This window comes from Sebastes umbrosus, chromosome 21, assembly GCF_015220745.1.
Source record: "Sebastes umbrosus isolate fSebUmb1 chromosome 21, fSebUmb1.pri, whole genome shotgun sequence".
Taxonomy (NCBI): domain Eukaryota; kingdom Metazoa; phylum Chordata; class Actinopteri; order Perciformes; family Sebastidae; genus Sebastes; species Sebastes umbrosus.
The window spans coordinates 2,516,158-2,532,474 of NC_051289.1; the positions used below are offsets into that span (position 1 = coordinate 2,516,158).

At 35.7% G+C, this 16,317-nt stretch overlaps 2 protein-coding genes across 2 annotated transcripts in view; one reads left to right on the forward strand and one right to left on the reverse strand.

The window, feature by feature from the left end:
* Nucleotides 1-2,662: 2,662 nt before the first annotated feature.
* On the reverse strand, nucleotides 2,663-5,475 carry lsm5 (LSM5 homolog, U6 small nuclear RNA and mRNA degradation associated). The gene is made up of 5 exons (XM_037756255.1): nucleotides 5,328-5,475; nucleotides 3,382-3,477; nucleotides 3,219-3,246; nucleotides 3,067-3,139; nucleotides 2,663-2,959 (listed from the first exon to the last, which is right to left on the reverse strand). Exons 1-5 carry the CDS (start codon nucleotides 5,371-5,373, stop codon nucleotides 2,927-2,929), a joined length of 276 nt encoding a protein of 91 aa, XP_037612183.1. The 5' UTR covers nucleotides 5,374-5,475; the 3' UTR covers nucleotides 2,663-2,926.
* Nucleotides 5,476-7,923: 2,448 nt separating this feature from the next.
* The window catches only part of avl9 (AVL9 homolog (S. cerevisiase)), a 30,895-nt gene continuing 22,501 nt past the window's right edge, over nucleotides 7,924-16,317 (forward strand). The window contains exons 1-2 of the mRNA XM_037756963.1: nucleotides 7,924-8,174; nucleotides 13,316-13,436. Of these exons, the coding sequence (XP_037612891.1) occupies nucleotides 8,091-8,174; nucleotides 13,316-13,436 (205 nt within the window). The 5' untranslated portion in view covers nucleotides 7,924-8,090. The remainder of the gene's footprint in view (nucleotides 8,175-13,315; nucleotides 13,437-16,317) is intronic.

A 16,317-nucleotide genomic window follows, 5' to 3' on the forward strand; every position in this document is an offset into this window, starting at 1 on the left:
GCATTCCAGTTTTCCCAGTGTTTCCCGTTTCCCTGCCCTTTTGTCTCCGGTGTGTTTTTTCCCCTGGTTTTTCCCTGGTTTGTTCCCCGGGCCGTTTTTTGTTTTTGCCAATTCCTTTTCTCATTATTCATTTTTAATTGAAGAACAGGAGTCACGTGTGTTTTTTGTTTTTTCGTTTTAAACCAAAAACGAAAAATGGAATCACGTGGTGCTCTGTTTGTTTTTTGTTTCCAAACGAAAAACGAAAAAAACAAATTAAAAAAACGATCCGATTTTAGTTTCTTCAAGTTTCTTTCTGTCATTTTCTCTTTTTGAATCGAAGTGCGAAGAACGGCAGTCACGTGACCAGGAAGTGAAGGCAAACATGTCAAAATAAAAGTCAAGAAGATAGTTTGGTCATTCTATAAAAGTGTAACATTATTTAAGCATTGAAAATTCTCCTGAAAAGGCTCCTTGATCTCAACATCAACACAGGGTTAGTTGTGTGGATCAGAGGGTCTGTGTCAGGGAGAACATGTCAGACAGGCTGCCCACAAGGCTGTGTTCTTTCCCCTGTGCTATTCTCTCTTTTTACTAATGAATTTATGATCAATGAGAAACATTTTAGACTGTTTAAGTATGTGGATGACATGGCCTTAGTTGTCCTTTTACAGGAAACAGGCCCACTAGGTGAAGCTGCCTATCTGGCCCACACTACAGCCCTTCAGACACGGTGTCACACTAGCCAGCTAGAAATCAATGTGGCCGAGACGAAAGAATTAATCATGTGCTGCACAAAACAACATTTGATCACAGAGCCAGTTTCACTTGATGGCCAACATGTTGAAACTGTGGAACACTTTAAATACCTCGGTACAGTCCTGGACACCCAGGTGAGCTTCTCTGAAAATACAGAGTATATCTTCAAGAGATGCTCACAGAGACCTTTATCTTCTAAGGAAACTCAGTGGCCTCGGTGTCAGCCAGCAGATTTTAGAATTAGTGTATAAAACTATTGTTGAGAGCGTTTTAACCTTTAACCTTCCTGCCTGGTACGGTCACCTACACTGTAGATAGAAGAATAAACTGTCTAGGATTGTGTCAATAGCAGGCAAAATAGTTGGTAAACCCCAAAAGCCCTTGACTCAACTTTTTACAGCCAGTCGGGAGGCGCTATAGAGCCCCTCTGGCAACTAAAAACATGTTTAAAAAGTCCTTCATCCCAAATGCCATCATTATTCTTACCTCAACACAGTGACTGAGCAGATCTGAGCCACAGACACTGATATGAACTGTTTTAATGTGTAACATAACCTGTCTCTGTTTTTTACTAACTGCTGTCTGGTTTTTAATGTCTGTTGTTTTCTGTGTTTTGTGAGCCGAAGACAAATTTCCACCCTGGTGGACAATAAAGTTTGATAGTATTGTATTGATCAGATCATATTGAGGGGCCGTCAGCTTTACAATTTAGTTTGGAGGGAGATTCGGTATCAGTGAAGTCAGTGCATTTTATGAGTAGGCCTTCTGTGACGTTACCCACCGTAGGGGTCAGAGGTCACCACTCCTCAATCCACAAGGATTTTCTTTTCAGTCAAATTTTCAATTTTGACGCATTTATAGATGAAAAGTCAAGTCAATAAACATGATCAATGATAGATAAGTATGGTTGATCAGCATGTTTGCCAACCTTCAGACATCATAGTCTAATATGATGATTAATCAGCCTGAGTTCACTAAAAAACTGAAATCACTAACTTTCTGTATTCTGTTTGGTGGTTTATGATGCTTTTCAATCATTTCTAGTCTGTTTGGTATAATATGTATTTAGTTAATTTGTTCAACATCATGATAATGCAGATTTTTCAACCAGTGGTTATGACATTAATGCTAGCTAGACAGAATAAAGCTGTCTGTCATGACAGTAGAACTGTACTGAAGGCCTTTCCTTCACTCGGGTGACTCTTTACAGCCGTCTGAAGACAGCAGGTATCTGTTAAATCTACAATATCTGGAGTGATGAAGTGGCCTTCAGTACAGTACTATTGTCATGACAGACAGAGCTTTATTCTGTCTAGCTGGCATTAATGTCATAATCGCTTGTTGAAAAATCAGCATTATCATGATGTAGAACTACTCGGCTACAGCCGTCCTAACGGAGTGAAGGGATCAGGTGGAAGTGTCAGGTGTGTTGAAAGGAGTAGCCACATAGTGCTTCTCACCTGCTGACATAGAGAAACAGCCCATAGTGAGGGTGTGAGAGAGAACATTGTCAATTACATGAGAGATCTGAATAACATCTGTAGAGACCCTCCCTGTAATTTATCATAAATAAAAGACATTCATGTGTTAATGAAAAGAACAAAACAAAGAAATATCTATGTATGTATTTATTTAGCCTATTTATCTTCTACTGTTACCTCGATCCTGTGCTCAAATAATCTTACACTTTTATAGAATGACCAAAACTATCATCTTGGCTTTTTATTTTGACATGTTTACCTTCACTTCCGGGTCACGTGACTGCCGTTCTCCGCATTACTCAATTATGCTTATTCTTCTCAAAAATAACTGGATCAAAGTTATTAATCTCTGCTGTTGTTATATGATGACACTTTGGTTTCATACCAACACTAAATTTAAGTTGCACAACTGTAACTTAAACAAATGAATAACGAAAAGCTTGTTGTTTCAAACAAAAAAAAGAGATTCTCATTTATTTGTAAAAAGAAAAAACATTTTTTTGTCACGTGTGATTCATGATACACTTCTAATTTAACCTTTTTTTTTATAACAAATACTCAATTAGGAATCTTACAAAAATATTTTCCTCACTCAAGATCAAGAAGGAATGATCCAAAAAACAACAAAATCAACTAAGGAACACAACATAGGAAAGACATTAATCCACAACACAAACATCTCAGCCTGATGCATGATGCTTCTTGTCTCATACTTCAGGACCTTCTCCTCCGGGTATGAGCTGAAAAGAGGAAAATATATGGATATAAATCATACTGTGAATGTCTAAAACAACGGCAACAGATACACGTGTGAGCCTATAAAGTTGATGTAAGCATATTTACATACCATGGTGATATTATTGCCATTGAGGAGGATCTGGTCCAGTTTGGTTATCCTCCGTCCCTCTGGTGTGATTTCACTGAAACACAGATATTAACTGAGTTACAAGTTGGCTTAAAAATGACTGCACTTAATGCAAAAACAAGAGGTGTACTTACAATTCTGTCACATCTTCCAGGACCATATCTAAAACACTGAGTTAAGAACAAAAACTGGAACAATATTCAGAGAAAACAGTAAAATAATGCAGTTCATTAAACACAAGAAAATGTTTTTTTTTTTTTTTTTAAAGTAATACTGTAATAAATGTGGAAAGGATACTGACAAAGTCGTCGAAACCCAGCAGGGTGCCGACGATTTCTTTGTCGGTTTTCATGACGATGTGAATTCGGGAGCCGATACATTTGTCCACAAGCTCTAAAAGGAGAAAGACAAAGTAAAATTAGGGATCCTGTCATTTTCATTTTGCACAATTCCACAGGCTACCCTGTTAGTATTAGAGCAGAAATGATTAGTTGATCAACAGAAAATTTATCAGTAACTATTTTAGGGCTGCAAATAACGATTATTTTCATTGTTGATTAATCTGTTGATTATTTTCTCGATTAATCGATTAGTTGTTCGGTTTATAAATATCAGAAAATGGTGAAAAATGTTGATCAGTGTTTCCCAAAGCCAAAGATGATGTCCTCAAATGTCTGGTTTTGTCCACAACTCAAAGATATTTAGTTTACTGTCATAGAGGAGTAAAAAAAACAGAAACTATTCACATTTAAGAAGCTGGAATCAGAGAATTTTGACCTTTTCTTTCTAAAAAATGACTCAAACCGATTCATCAATTATCAAAACAGTTGCCGATTAAATTTAATTAGTTGACAACTAATCGATAAATCGCAGCTCTAAACTTTTTTCATAATTAATTAATCAATTCAGTAATTTTCAAGCAAAAAAGCTTTATAAATGTGAGAATTTGTTGCCTCTTTATCATTTATGCTAATAGACTTACTATCTTTGGGTTTTGGACTGTTGGTTGGACAAATGAAGATATTTGGAGATTTTGGTTCTGACAAAATATAATGGACAATTTTCACTATTTTTTTTTAACGCTTCATAGACAAAATGATCAACTGAGAAACTAATCACAGATGAGTCAATAATGAAAATAATCATTAGTTCAGTACAGTACTTGAGTAAAAGTACTTAGTTACATGTCAATTATCAATGCATTCCCCTCCTAACATGAGTCTCCGGTATTAAGAAAATTAAATAGTATGTAAATTATACAACAAAATAAGACCATCAATCTCTGTGTTAGCATAGAGAGCTGTATCTATCTATCCATCTATCCATCTATCTATCTATCAACTAATTGATTATTCTACTAATAATTTCATCTGTACTTGTATAAACTTTAAGTTGAGTTACAACAAAACATCATATTCTATAAGCTTTTCATATGTTTTATATGCAAAATAAAACATATGAAAAGCTTAATTTGTAAAGTAACTAAAGCTGTCAGATAAATGTAGTGGAGTAGAAGTAGAAAGTAGTGTACTTAAGTACAGTATTTGAGTAAATGTACTTAGTTACATGTCAAGTATCAATGCATTCCCTTCCTAAAATGACTCTCCTGTACTATCTATCTATCCATCCATCCATCTAAACTATTAATTTCCTGTCAATCAATCAACTAATTGATTAATCCACTAATAATTCCATCTGTACTTGTATAAACTTTAAGTTGAGTTACAACAAAACATCATATTTTATAAGCTTTTCATATGTTTTGCATGCAATTTGTAAAGTAACTAAAGCTGTCAGATTACTGTAGTGGAGTAGAAGAAGAAAGTAGCATGAACAGATACCTCACATGTGTACTTAAGTACCTCACATGTGTACTTAAGTACAGTACTTTAGTAAATGTACTTAGTTACATGTCAAGTATGAATGCATTCTCTTCCTAAAATGACTCTTCTGTATTAAGAAAATGAAATAGTATGTAAGTTATACAACAAGATAAGACCATCTATCATTCTCTGTGTGTGTGTGTGTGTTAGCATAGAGAGCTAATGTTAGCATCTGTATCTGGAAGCATGATGCTAATGCTAAAGCTAACTAGCTCATAAAACATCCTTAATATCTGAACTACCGCCTCAAACTACAACCACATCGCTCTGATATTTAACACTGCGTCACTTTCACTTTCAATACTGATTCACAAGCAGCTATTTGACACAGAAACTGGACATTAATAAGCCTTTACAGACCCAGAGGAAGAAGCTGAGAGGGGTTAGTAGCTGGAGTGGCCGCCATTTTGGGTCAATGAGCAGCCGGAAGCAATCGAGAGAAGAACGTTAGTAACCAGGCTGAAGCAATCGAACCAGGATCACTCATGGAACGACTGTCTGCAGCAGCTAAAAGATTGTCTCGGTATAACTTGGGTTGGTGCTTTCATACAGTATTTAATCTGAGTTAGTAGTACTGTGTGTTTTGGGTTTCTTTTGTATTGTAGACAGCTCATTTCTCTGTCTAATGGCAACACAAATAGTTTGAGACACTTCTTCCTTTTAAGGTATTTAAAAGCTTTACTTATGGACTTTACAGGTGGTACAACAATGATAAGAATAAAGGAGAAATACACAAGAAAAGACAAAAAAATAAGGTGATGTACAGTGCTAGACAGGAGACAAAACAAACAAACCAAACCACACAAAATAAACATAACAAAACCAAAAAAAGGATGAAATAATTTTCAAAATAATTATACTAATAAAATCTTAAATAAATGAAAAAAATATATAATAATAATTGTATTAAATAATAATAATAATAATAATAATAATAATAATAATTATAATAACATTAATTATAAAAGAACTAGGTGGTCATAATAAGGAAGAAATTATAAATGAATGAATGAATAAATAAATAAATACATTTAAAAGCATTACTTATTGATATTTTTGTTGATACTGTATTTCAATATTATTTGTAATTTCTTTCTCAAGTTTCTCTTGCAAAAGAAATATTGCTCTCAATGAAACTTTCTGAATTAATACAGTTTAAATTACTAATACTTTTATGACATAGTAATAACGCTCAGCGCAGTAAAAGACAATATTTACACCGCATCGCGTCAGAAATCTATAAAACAAACAATTGAATGGATATAACAGAAATTGAAAGGACCCAAATAATAAATTATGTTGTTTAATCTATTTTTTTTATTTGTTTTATTTATTTAAAAATTACAATATACATAGTAACAGCAGAAAACATTAAAAACATTTACATACAGACGAAGCATAGCGAAAACATAAACAAAGAGCTGTGACAAACATAAAAGGACAACAGAAATGAAACAAAACAAACATAAAATAAAAAAAACAATAAAAATAAATAAATAAATAGATAATAATAAAAAAAGACCACGCGAGAGTATGACAATAGTTTCACTTAAAAAACATTAAATATATTGCATACATTCATTGTTTTCATTGCTTTTTTGTTATGTGAGGAAGAAATTGTTGATAGATATAATTCCATTTCTTTCATAAATACAAATAAATTAGGCTTTTTTTTGGGGTAAATTTACACTTGTGAATGTGGAACTTCAAGTGAATTAAAATTAAATTAATAAGAAAAAATGCATTACTGTATTTGTCACTGTAATCATAGCAGCCAAATATAATATTTCTATAGTACAGTGCAGTGTTTATAAATGTTTAATCTATTTCCACATGGTGGCGCTGGTTGTGCATGACGTCATTCTTTGATTCTAACAAAGATAATGGAGTCAAGGTCAAGATAGTTCCCCTGCATAGTTTCTGTAGTCTGCCAGGTCCAGTGGTGGAAGGTAGTTCTGTACTTAAATATTTACATTTTATGCTATTTTATACTTCTACGTATATATTATATTTAAAGGAATATTGCACTTTTTTTTACTGCACTTAATTTATTAAATTTGTATGACAACTGTCGTTACTAGTTACTTTGAATATCAATATTTTACATCCAAAACATGCTTACATTATAAAATATCAGAATCAGAAATACTTTATAGATCCCTGGGGAAATTAGGTTGCTGTTGTTCCATTTTATAATAAAAATATATTTTTATATTTTTTTTAACAGAGAAGTTATAAGAAAATGGAATTAAGTCTGTAAAAACCATGTGCAGTGTACTGCAATATATACAACAATAATAACAATAAAATAGAAAAATAGAAATAAGAAATTTGTAAAAATATGTATACTACAATATATAACAGTAGTATACATGATATTAATATATATATATATATATATTTATAAACAAACAAAACTGATTACACCAGAGATAAATGCAGACTATATAAGATTAATTGTTTTATAATAAATAAATACATAAATAAATAAAACAAAAAATAAATCAGCGTAATTTATTATGTGCATATTATTTGTTCAACACAATATTACATGCTATCCCTAAAAATATTTGCCTGGAATAAAAATTAAAACGTATTGGCATCAAAATATACGCAAAGAACAAGAAGTAAAAGTATTAATTTTGCTATATTATTGTATTATAATTATTGACAGTCTGTCTGTAATGTTGCATCTGGTAATTTATTTGTTGATTTATATTTTGTATTAATAATATTAATCTGCAAATTAACAAGTAACTTAAGTTATCAAATAGGTGCGGTAGAGTAGAAGAAGAAAGTTGAATAAAATGGAAATATTCATATTATTATGTGTTCTAATTCTGGTCCACACTCCAACACAGTAGGTGGTGGTGATGCACCTAAACGCTGGTTACCACCTGCTATAAACCCGGAAATGAAGAAGAAGACAGACGAAGACGGAAGTGCGCTGCAGTGAACCCTCTCGCTCCGTCCTGTCCTCTGCCACACTGGGACGAAGCGGAAGAGAGAATCATCTCCTCGGTCAGTTGTTGTCTGTTACTGATTCAGAGGGTCTGTTGACTGTGTTTACATCCGATCCCCGGAGCTAAAAACAACCCAGGACGGACAGAAACACCCGGGGGAATGGAGTCTCACAGCAGAGACGAACCAAAGGGACCTGTGCTGCACATTGTGGTGGTGGGATTTCACCACAAGAAGGGCTGTCAGGTAGGAGAAGCTCTCTCTTTCTCTCAGTGATAACTGCTACTAACTGCTGCTAACTGCTACTAACGGCTACCAACGGCTACCAACGGCTACCAACGGCTACTAACTGCTACTAACTGCTACTAACTGCTTCCTCATAATAGAGCCACATTTCCACTGTGTTTTCTCTATGCATTGACTTGTGATCCAGCTCACTTTCTTTCCTCTGACAGTGCACAGAGGCTAAATCAGGGGTCAGCAACCTTTATTATTAAAAGAAACATTTTAGGTAAAAAAAATTAAATAAAAAATCTGTTGAGAGCCTCAAAACATGTGATGACTGTGATGAAGGTAACACAGTTTATAGTCTAAGTATATAGTATATAAGTCTAATGCAGTGAGGGCCAAAGAGCAGATGTATGAAGGAGTATTAGGGCCACATTGAGGGAAAAACATCTGAGATTTACAGAATAAAGTAAAAATATTACAAGATAAAAAGTCGTAATATTATGAGAAAAAAAGTTGTAATATTAAGAGAATAAAGTCATAATATTACGAGAATAAAGTCATAATATTATGAGAAAAAAGTTGTAATATTAGGAGAATAAAGTCATAACTTTACGAAAAAGGCGTAATATTGTGAGAATAATGTCATAACTTTACGAAAAAAAAGTCGTAATATTAAGAGAATAAAGTCATAATATTATGAGAAAAAAAGTCGGAATATTGTGAGAAAAAAGTCATAACTTTACAAAAAAAGGCATAATATTGTGAGAATAAAGTCATAATATTATGAGAAAAAAAGGCATAATATTGTGAGAATAAAGTCATAACTTTACGAGAAAAATTACGTAATATTACGAGAATAAAGTCATAATATGAGAAAAAAAGTTGTAATATTATGAGAATAAAGTCATAACTTAACGAGAAAAAAAGGCGTAATATTACGACAATAAAGTAATAACTTTACGAAAAAAGGCGTAATATTACGAGAGAGCACGTCAAATTACTACTTTATAATATTATGACTTTATTCTCAAAATCTCAGATTTATTTTTTTCCTCAATGTGGCCCTAATACTCCGTTGTACCGTCGTACCATAGACCTACAACAATGAAAAATAAAAATGAAAATGTAAACAAAAAACATTTATTCATTTCCATTTTTATAAATCCACAGGGAGCCACTGGAGAGGGGCTGAAGAGCTGCAGGTTGCAGACTCCTGGGCTAAAGCCTTGCAGCAGCAGTGGTTATGATGATTATTCACATTTAAATAGGGGTTGCTGTAGTGAACATCAGCTGTTTGCTCTGGGCTCTCTCAGGGTTATATAACATGCTCTGCTGCCAGTTTGGGCATCTTTCCAGTTCACTGTATTCAACTGCAAGCAGCTCTTTGTGGTTTTATTGCAGGCTGCAGCTTGCTCTGTACAGTATTTATCTTCCTTCTCTGTTATTAACTGTCATTAACTGTCTTTATTTCATTGTCTTTACTGCATTTTGGGTTTCTTTTGTATTGTAGACAGCTCATTTCTCTGTCTAATGGCAACACAAATAGTTTGAGACACTTCTTCCTTTTAAGGTATTTAAAAGCTTTACTAATGGACTTTACAGGTGGTACAAAAATGATGAGAATAAAGGAGAAATACACAAGAAAAGACTAAAAAAAATAAGGTGATGTACAGAGCTAGACATGAGACAAAACAAAACAAACCAAAACACACAAAATAAACATGACAAAACCAAAAAAGGGATGAAATAATTTTCATAATAATTATAGTAATAAAATCTTAAATAAATGAAAAAATATATAATAATTGTATTAAATAATAATAATAATAATAATTGTAAAAATAAATAAATAAATTTAAAAGCATTACTTATTGATATTTTTTATTGGTACTGTATTTTAATATTATTTATAATTTTTTTTCTCATGTTTCTTTTGCAAAAGAAATATTTATCTCAATGAAACTTCCTGAGTTGATAGAGTTTAAATTATTATTTTAATGACATAGTAATAAACGCAGCTCAGCGCAGTAAACGACAATATTTACACCACATTATGATGTTATCATAAGGAAATTGGTAGATGCTTTTAAGACCCAATTAGGGATGCACCGATTGTGAAATTCTGGGCCGATACAGATGTTTAAATGTTATATATAAATGTATATGACAACGGTAGTATCACAGTTAATGAAATCACTTTATTTATATCTGTGTTAACATCAGCAAAATATTTAGTTATCACAACATTATCACAGTGAACGCAATGCATGCATTTAAATGCTCAGCCAAGTAGTCTTTTATATCTGCTGGAAGATATGAATGCATTATTGGCCTCTTGACTCCCGAAGCGTAATGCATCATCTAATTATCGCCTCTTCTTCTTCAGAAATTCGTTAAACGTACAGGCCGAGCTGGCAGCCATTAAAAGGCATACACTGTGCCTCCTCCTTCTGCTTGTTGTCGCTGCTGCTCTCCATCTGTCAAGTCTTTCTGAGGCCTGTTAATAAACTCAGTGGGTTTGGAAGCAGCTGCTGCATGAGGCGAAACATTTTTTTTTATGTAAAAATGAGAGCCAACAAAGCACACAGTGCAGAGTCTTTGTTTCAGGGGCCTGTTGCCTCTGCTGGTGGAGGAGGTTATCTGATAGGGGTCAGCACGGATCTCCTGCTGGGTATCAGATTGGGTTCTTGGCTCTTTAATCTGTCTGTCTCCTTCTCTTTTTACCCGCCTCTTTCTTTTATTCACCTGCCACCCACCTGTTTCTCTGGCAGGACGCTTATTAAAGATATGGACAGCGATTGAAGAAGTATTCAGATCCTTCAATGCAGTAAAAGTACTAATACCACACTGTGGAAATACTCCACTACAAGTACAAGTCCTGTTATATCAGATCCTTATATCTGATGTTTCTGGATTAATATTACTGCTGCACTAATGTGTGTGTTGCTTTTTAACTCCTTTACATCCTGTTGGCTAGTTTAATCTACAGCAGTGCATCATGGTCTATAAGATCATCATATGATTGTAGCATTGCTGTCCTGTGAGAACCATATATCAGCCATGTTTTCAGCTTTGTGACGATGCATTAACGCAACTTGTGATTTTTCGGCTGTAGCCGGCTCAGTTATAAAGCTAGAGTGAAGATATTGATATCATAGTAAACTATAAAACCTAATGAATCCATTGGTACCAACCATGTCATACTAGCTGGTCATGAAGGAGGCTAAATAACGCTCCAAACTTACGCTAAATTTTGGCGAGGAAAAACTGTCATGGCTATTTTCATAGGGGTCCCTTGACCTCTGACCTCCAGATGTGTGAATGTAAATGGTTTCTATGGGTACCCACGAGTCTCCCCTTTACAGACATGCCTACTTTATGATAATCACATGCAGTTTGGGGCAAGTCATAGTCAAGTCAGCACACTGACACACTGACAGCTGTTGTTGCCTGTTGGGCTGCAGTTTGCCATGTTATGATTGGAGCATATTGTTTTATGCTAAATGCAGTACCTGTGAGGGTTTCTGGATCAATATCTGTCATTGTTTTGTGTTGTTAATTGATTTCCAATAATAAATATGATACAGACATTTGCATAAAGCAGCATATTTGTCCACTCCCATGTTGATAAGAGTATTAAATACTTGACAAATCTCCCTTTAAGGTACATTTTGAACAGATACAAATTTGCGATTAATCGCATTAATTATGAACAATCATGTGATCAAATATTTTAAGCGATTGACGCCCTATCATTAACACATCTGGAGATATGTGGTTCTCACTGGACAGGAAGGGGATGAAACACTGTGATCTGAAAAGTAACTAAAGCTGTCAGATAAATGTAGTAAGAAGTATAATATTTACCTCTGAGATGTAGTGGAGTAGAAGTAGAAAGATGCATACAATGGAAATACTCAAGTGAAGTACCTCAAATTTTACAACAATACTTGAGTAAGTTGTTACACTCCACATGGAGATGGGCGTGTTTTTATTCAGGAGAATCAGGAGTAGCGCCTCGCCTTAAGGGAGTTCACTCAGTGAATTATTGTGTGTGTGTGTGTGTGTGTGTGTGTGTGTGCATGGCGTTCAGGACCAGCAGGTTTCAGGTTAATCTTGTAGGAGGATCTAAACTGTCACCACCCTTGGCAGCAGCAGGAAGCTGGGCTTTGTGGGAGACCTACAACGGCGGTGGTGTGAATGTTCTTTTTATTGTGATCAGTGGCAACATAATGAGGTCAATGAAAGATGTAGGGCTGCAACTAACGATTCATCTGTTGATATTTTTCTCGATTAATCGATTAGTTGTTTGCTCTATTAAATGTCAAGCACGCTCTCATCTCGACTCGTCACATACTGACCCTCGGCGTCACTTTTCACAGAGAAGAAGAAGAAGCGCAGCACGCTGACTAAAGAGCCAAACATGTCATCGCCGGTGTTTTTCACAGTTTCAGAGGAATAAAACACGATTGCAATTTGTAATAAAAGTTTTTTGATGCACTTTACTAGAAAAAATAAAAGAACATTTGAAGAGTCAGAACTGTTCTTTGTTTTTATTAGTTTACGTCAGAGCTATTGAACATTAAATCATCCATCTTTGCTCTGTACGTCTTAGTCTTCCTTACCCTCAGGTGTGCATAAACTACAGGTTATGAACTTCTTTTTAAAAAACGAAAAATGGGAAATTATCAGTTATGTTATCGGTGTCTGCCATGAGACGCAGGTTATCAGCCATGCTAACGCTGTAGCTCCAGAGATCGACTGTTTATCTCAACAACTATTAGATGGATTGATGTGAAATTTACTACAGATATTCATGGTACCCAGATGATAAACCTGCTGACTTTGGTGATTCTCTGAGATTAAAAACCTTAGCTGCTCTGTATCTTGCAAAGAGAAAAGAGACAGATTTCCATTCGAGATTGATTATTTAAGTATTAAAAGTGTTGCAATGCGTATATATAATATGCACTCAAGATACTCTGTAGATAAAAGTTTTAGATACTGTGTGTAAATGGTGTAACTATGACAAAAATGCATATTCTTACCAGAATAAAATCTTGATTTCTTTTCTTGCAGACCTGTAGGAATAAAGTACATTTTTTTAAAGCAACATTAAAGTTAAACCGTCTTCACTTTCTGTCCCCGACCACCAGGTTGAGTTCGCCTACCCGCCGCTGATGCCAGATGAGGGTCACGACAGTAACCTGCTGCCAGAGGAGTGGAAGTACCTCCCTTTCCTGGCGCTTCCTGACGGGGCGCACAACTACCAGGAAGGTACGTCACTATGACGCCTGCACTGTTTATACGTTTTTAAGGTTTGGTCGGCACAATAAAGCCGGTATATATAGGCAGAATGAATGAATTAATTATACATTTAAATCAATCTAGATAATAACTAGTTAGGATAAAAACAAAACAAACAATGTAAATCTCTTTATTATTAATGCACTAACCCTGATTAAATGTTTATTGATAGACACCATAATACTATGATCGATAATGCACATGAAATAATGAATCAATCAGTTGAATTAGTTATTTTCTTTTTAGGTTTTCTTTGTCTTGTTTGATAGTAAACTGAATATATTTGTGTTTTGGACTCTTGGTCGGACAAAACAAGCGACGTGAATGTGTCGACTTTGTTTTTGGGACTTCTGATGGGCATTTTTCTTACCTCTATGGACCACACGATTCATCGATGATGAAAGTAGCTGTTAGTTGCAGCTTTATTTGCGTCTTTATTATAAATACTTCTGTTATTTTCCATCTTATCTTTGACCAATCACATACATGTGACTAAGGGTGCTTTCACACCTAACCTGTTCGGTTCAGTTTGTCCGTTTTCCCGGTTAGTCCGGTTCGTTTGGGCTGGTGGTGTGAAAGCTGTCAGCCTGGTGCGGACCAAACAATCAAACTCTGGTCCGCTAGTAAAGGAGGTCTCGGTCTGCTTCCAAGCGGACTCTGGTGCAGTTTGTTTGTGGTGTGAAAGCAAACGAACCAACTGCAGGATTTTATGACAGCAGATATGTGATTTCAAAAGTTAAACTACTAATAAATCCATCTGCTGATCCTCAAATCTGTCCAGTAAGCGATCTTATAATTGATCTGTATTTAATACCATGTATATAAACACGTCAGCGTGCTGTTAAAACTGCTGTGCTTGTATCTGACTCTGTGTATTTTGTCAGTTCATTAGCTCCATTAAAAAGTGTGTGACAGCGATCCCGCAGTATTGGTACATGTCCACACAGCCTCCGTCTTTTCCACGCTTCCGATTCATTGTCTTTGTAAGCAGCCGTGCAATGCATTCTGGCAGCGTGGCGGCGCGATTCAAGAGATCACGTTGGCCGCTCCTCAATTGCATAAAGTTGAGGTCTAGGGTACTTTATGCAATTCAGGGGCGTCCGGCGCAACCCGCCGCCTCTGGAAACTCCCGAGAAACTTAAAACTTAAAAGACTCAGCAATTGCGTTGATTATTTCTCCCATAAAATGTTTTCAGAAACACATTTCGGTGAACTGTTTTCGTGATAGAAGAGAAGAAAGTTTCCAAACGAGCCGCCATGTTGGTTCCGGTTTGAAAGCTGGGAGCAGCAGCCCACGAGGGAAAGCGTTCGTCCAATCAGGTGCCTTGTGTCTTACTGGCGATCCCTCGTGATAAAAAAACGCCCCTGTGGACACGTACCATAATTCGTCTCATGCACGTGTCCTTGCGCTCCCCGCTGTTCACACTATGCGTCATTACAGTCCTGTCTCTACCATTATTCATCATAACGTGGTCAATTTGCAGTCTAATAATACTAATAACACTTAGTAGAACATAAATATACACATCAGAAGTATTAAAGTGCTGCGTAAACTTCTGTCAGTCACCAGAATTAGATTCCCCTTGTGGGTCCTGATGTTGCATGATGACGGTCAGTGAGTCAGTCTGTAGAATTTCATGTTTCCTCTTCTGGTTTGTTTGTAAAAAGTCAGTATGAACAGGAAGCGGACCGGGACTAAAATACAACATCATTTTTTCCGACTCCATATTTCTGCTGTTTACCTCGTGATCGTCCTGATGAAACATAAAACAGTTGCCACCGTGATGACTTTCCACAGTTGTTGTGCAGTGTTTTGACATCTGAAAGCTGGATTTCCTGGATCATAATATCACTGTGAGGGAGACCAATCAACATTTTATGCATCTATTTGGTGGAAAAATGCCACTGTGAGTCTGTTATTGGATATTTTAAAAGGTCAAAATGTATTTTTTATATTCTCATTATGGCAGCTGACAATGAATGGATGAAATTGAGATTGATTTTGTTAAAGCAGGTGTCCCTTTTAAGGAGAGAAACAGTATCTAGCAGACTGTAAAGAGAGAGCAGGACTCTGCAGTGATAGTGAGCTGAAACCCAGAGAGTGTCCCGTGTGTGTGTGTTGTGGCTGCCGTCATGTGACAGTCCTGTGGTTCGCCCCTGCTGTTATTCATACTGTCCTGCGAAGGCAAACAGGAGGAACTGAGTCAAGGTTCAGCTCCCCATCAAACACTACTATTGTTGTTACTGGTGTTACAGGGTGGGAAAGTTTCTGTGCTGGTTTTCATGTTGCAAGAATAAGCAAAACGTTCCCACAGCAGAAGCTGCATCCATCAGCCTGAATGAAGGAGAATACATGAGAGAAAAATATTTGCTTTTAAACAAACTTCAGCTCAAAATCAGCACTTCAGGATCCCCGTTGCTCAGTTATCTCTTGAATATCAAAGTGTAGAAAAAAAAGTCTTCGACAGCTGCCGTGCATTTCCTCATCTTTTTGTGCGCTGTGTTTCTGCTGCTCCAGCAGACTGTTAGCTGATTAAAAAAACAACAGTGATGTGAGCGACTCCCTCTCTGCACTGCGGCTCATAAAATCAACAGTCACAGTGATATAACTGGGTGTTGGTTACACTGGAAGGAGATCTACTGAAGATCAACAGAATCATCACATGAGTACTCATGCCTTGTGACCGTTTCTTTGAACATGACAGACAGAATAAATATTGTCAGTCTTGCTTGTTGCAGCTGTTCTATATTCATCCTTTTTCATTGTTTTATTCTGTCACAACTTCCTGCATCTTTCAGTAAAATAAAATCGAATATGCGTGTCTGTTTTTGAGCAATTTGGGATTCGTTT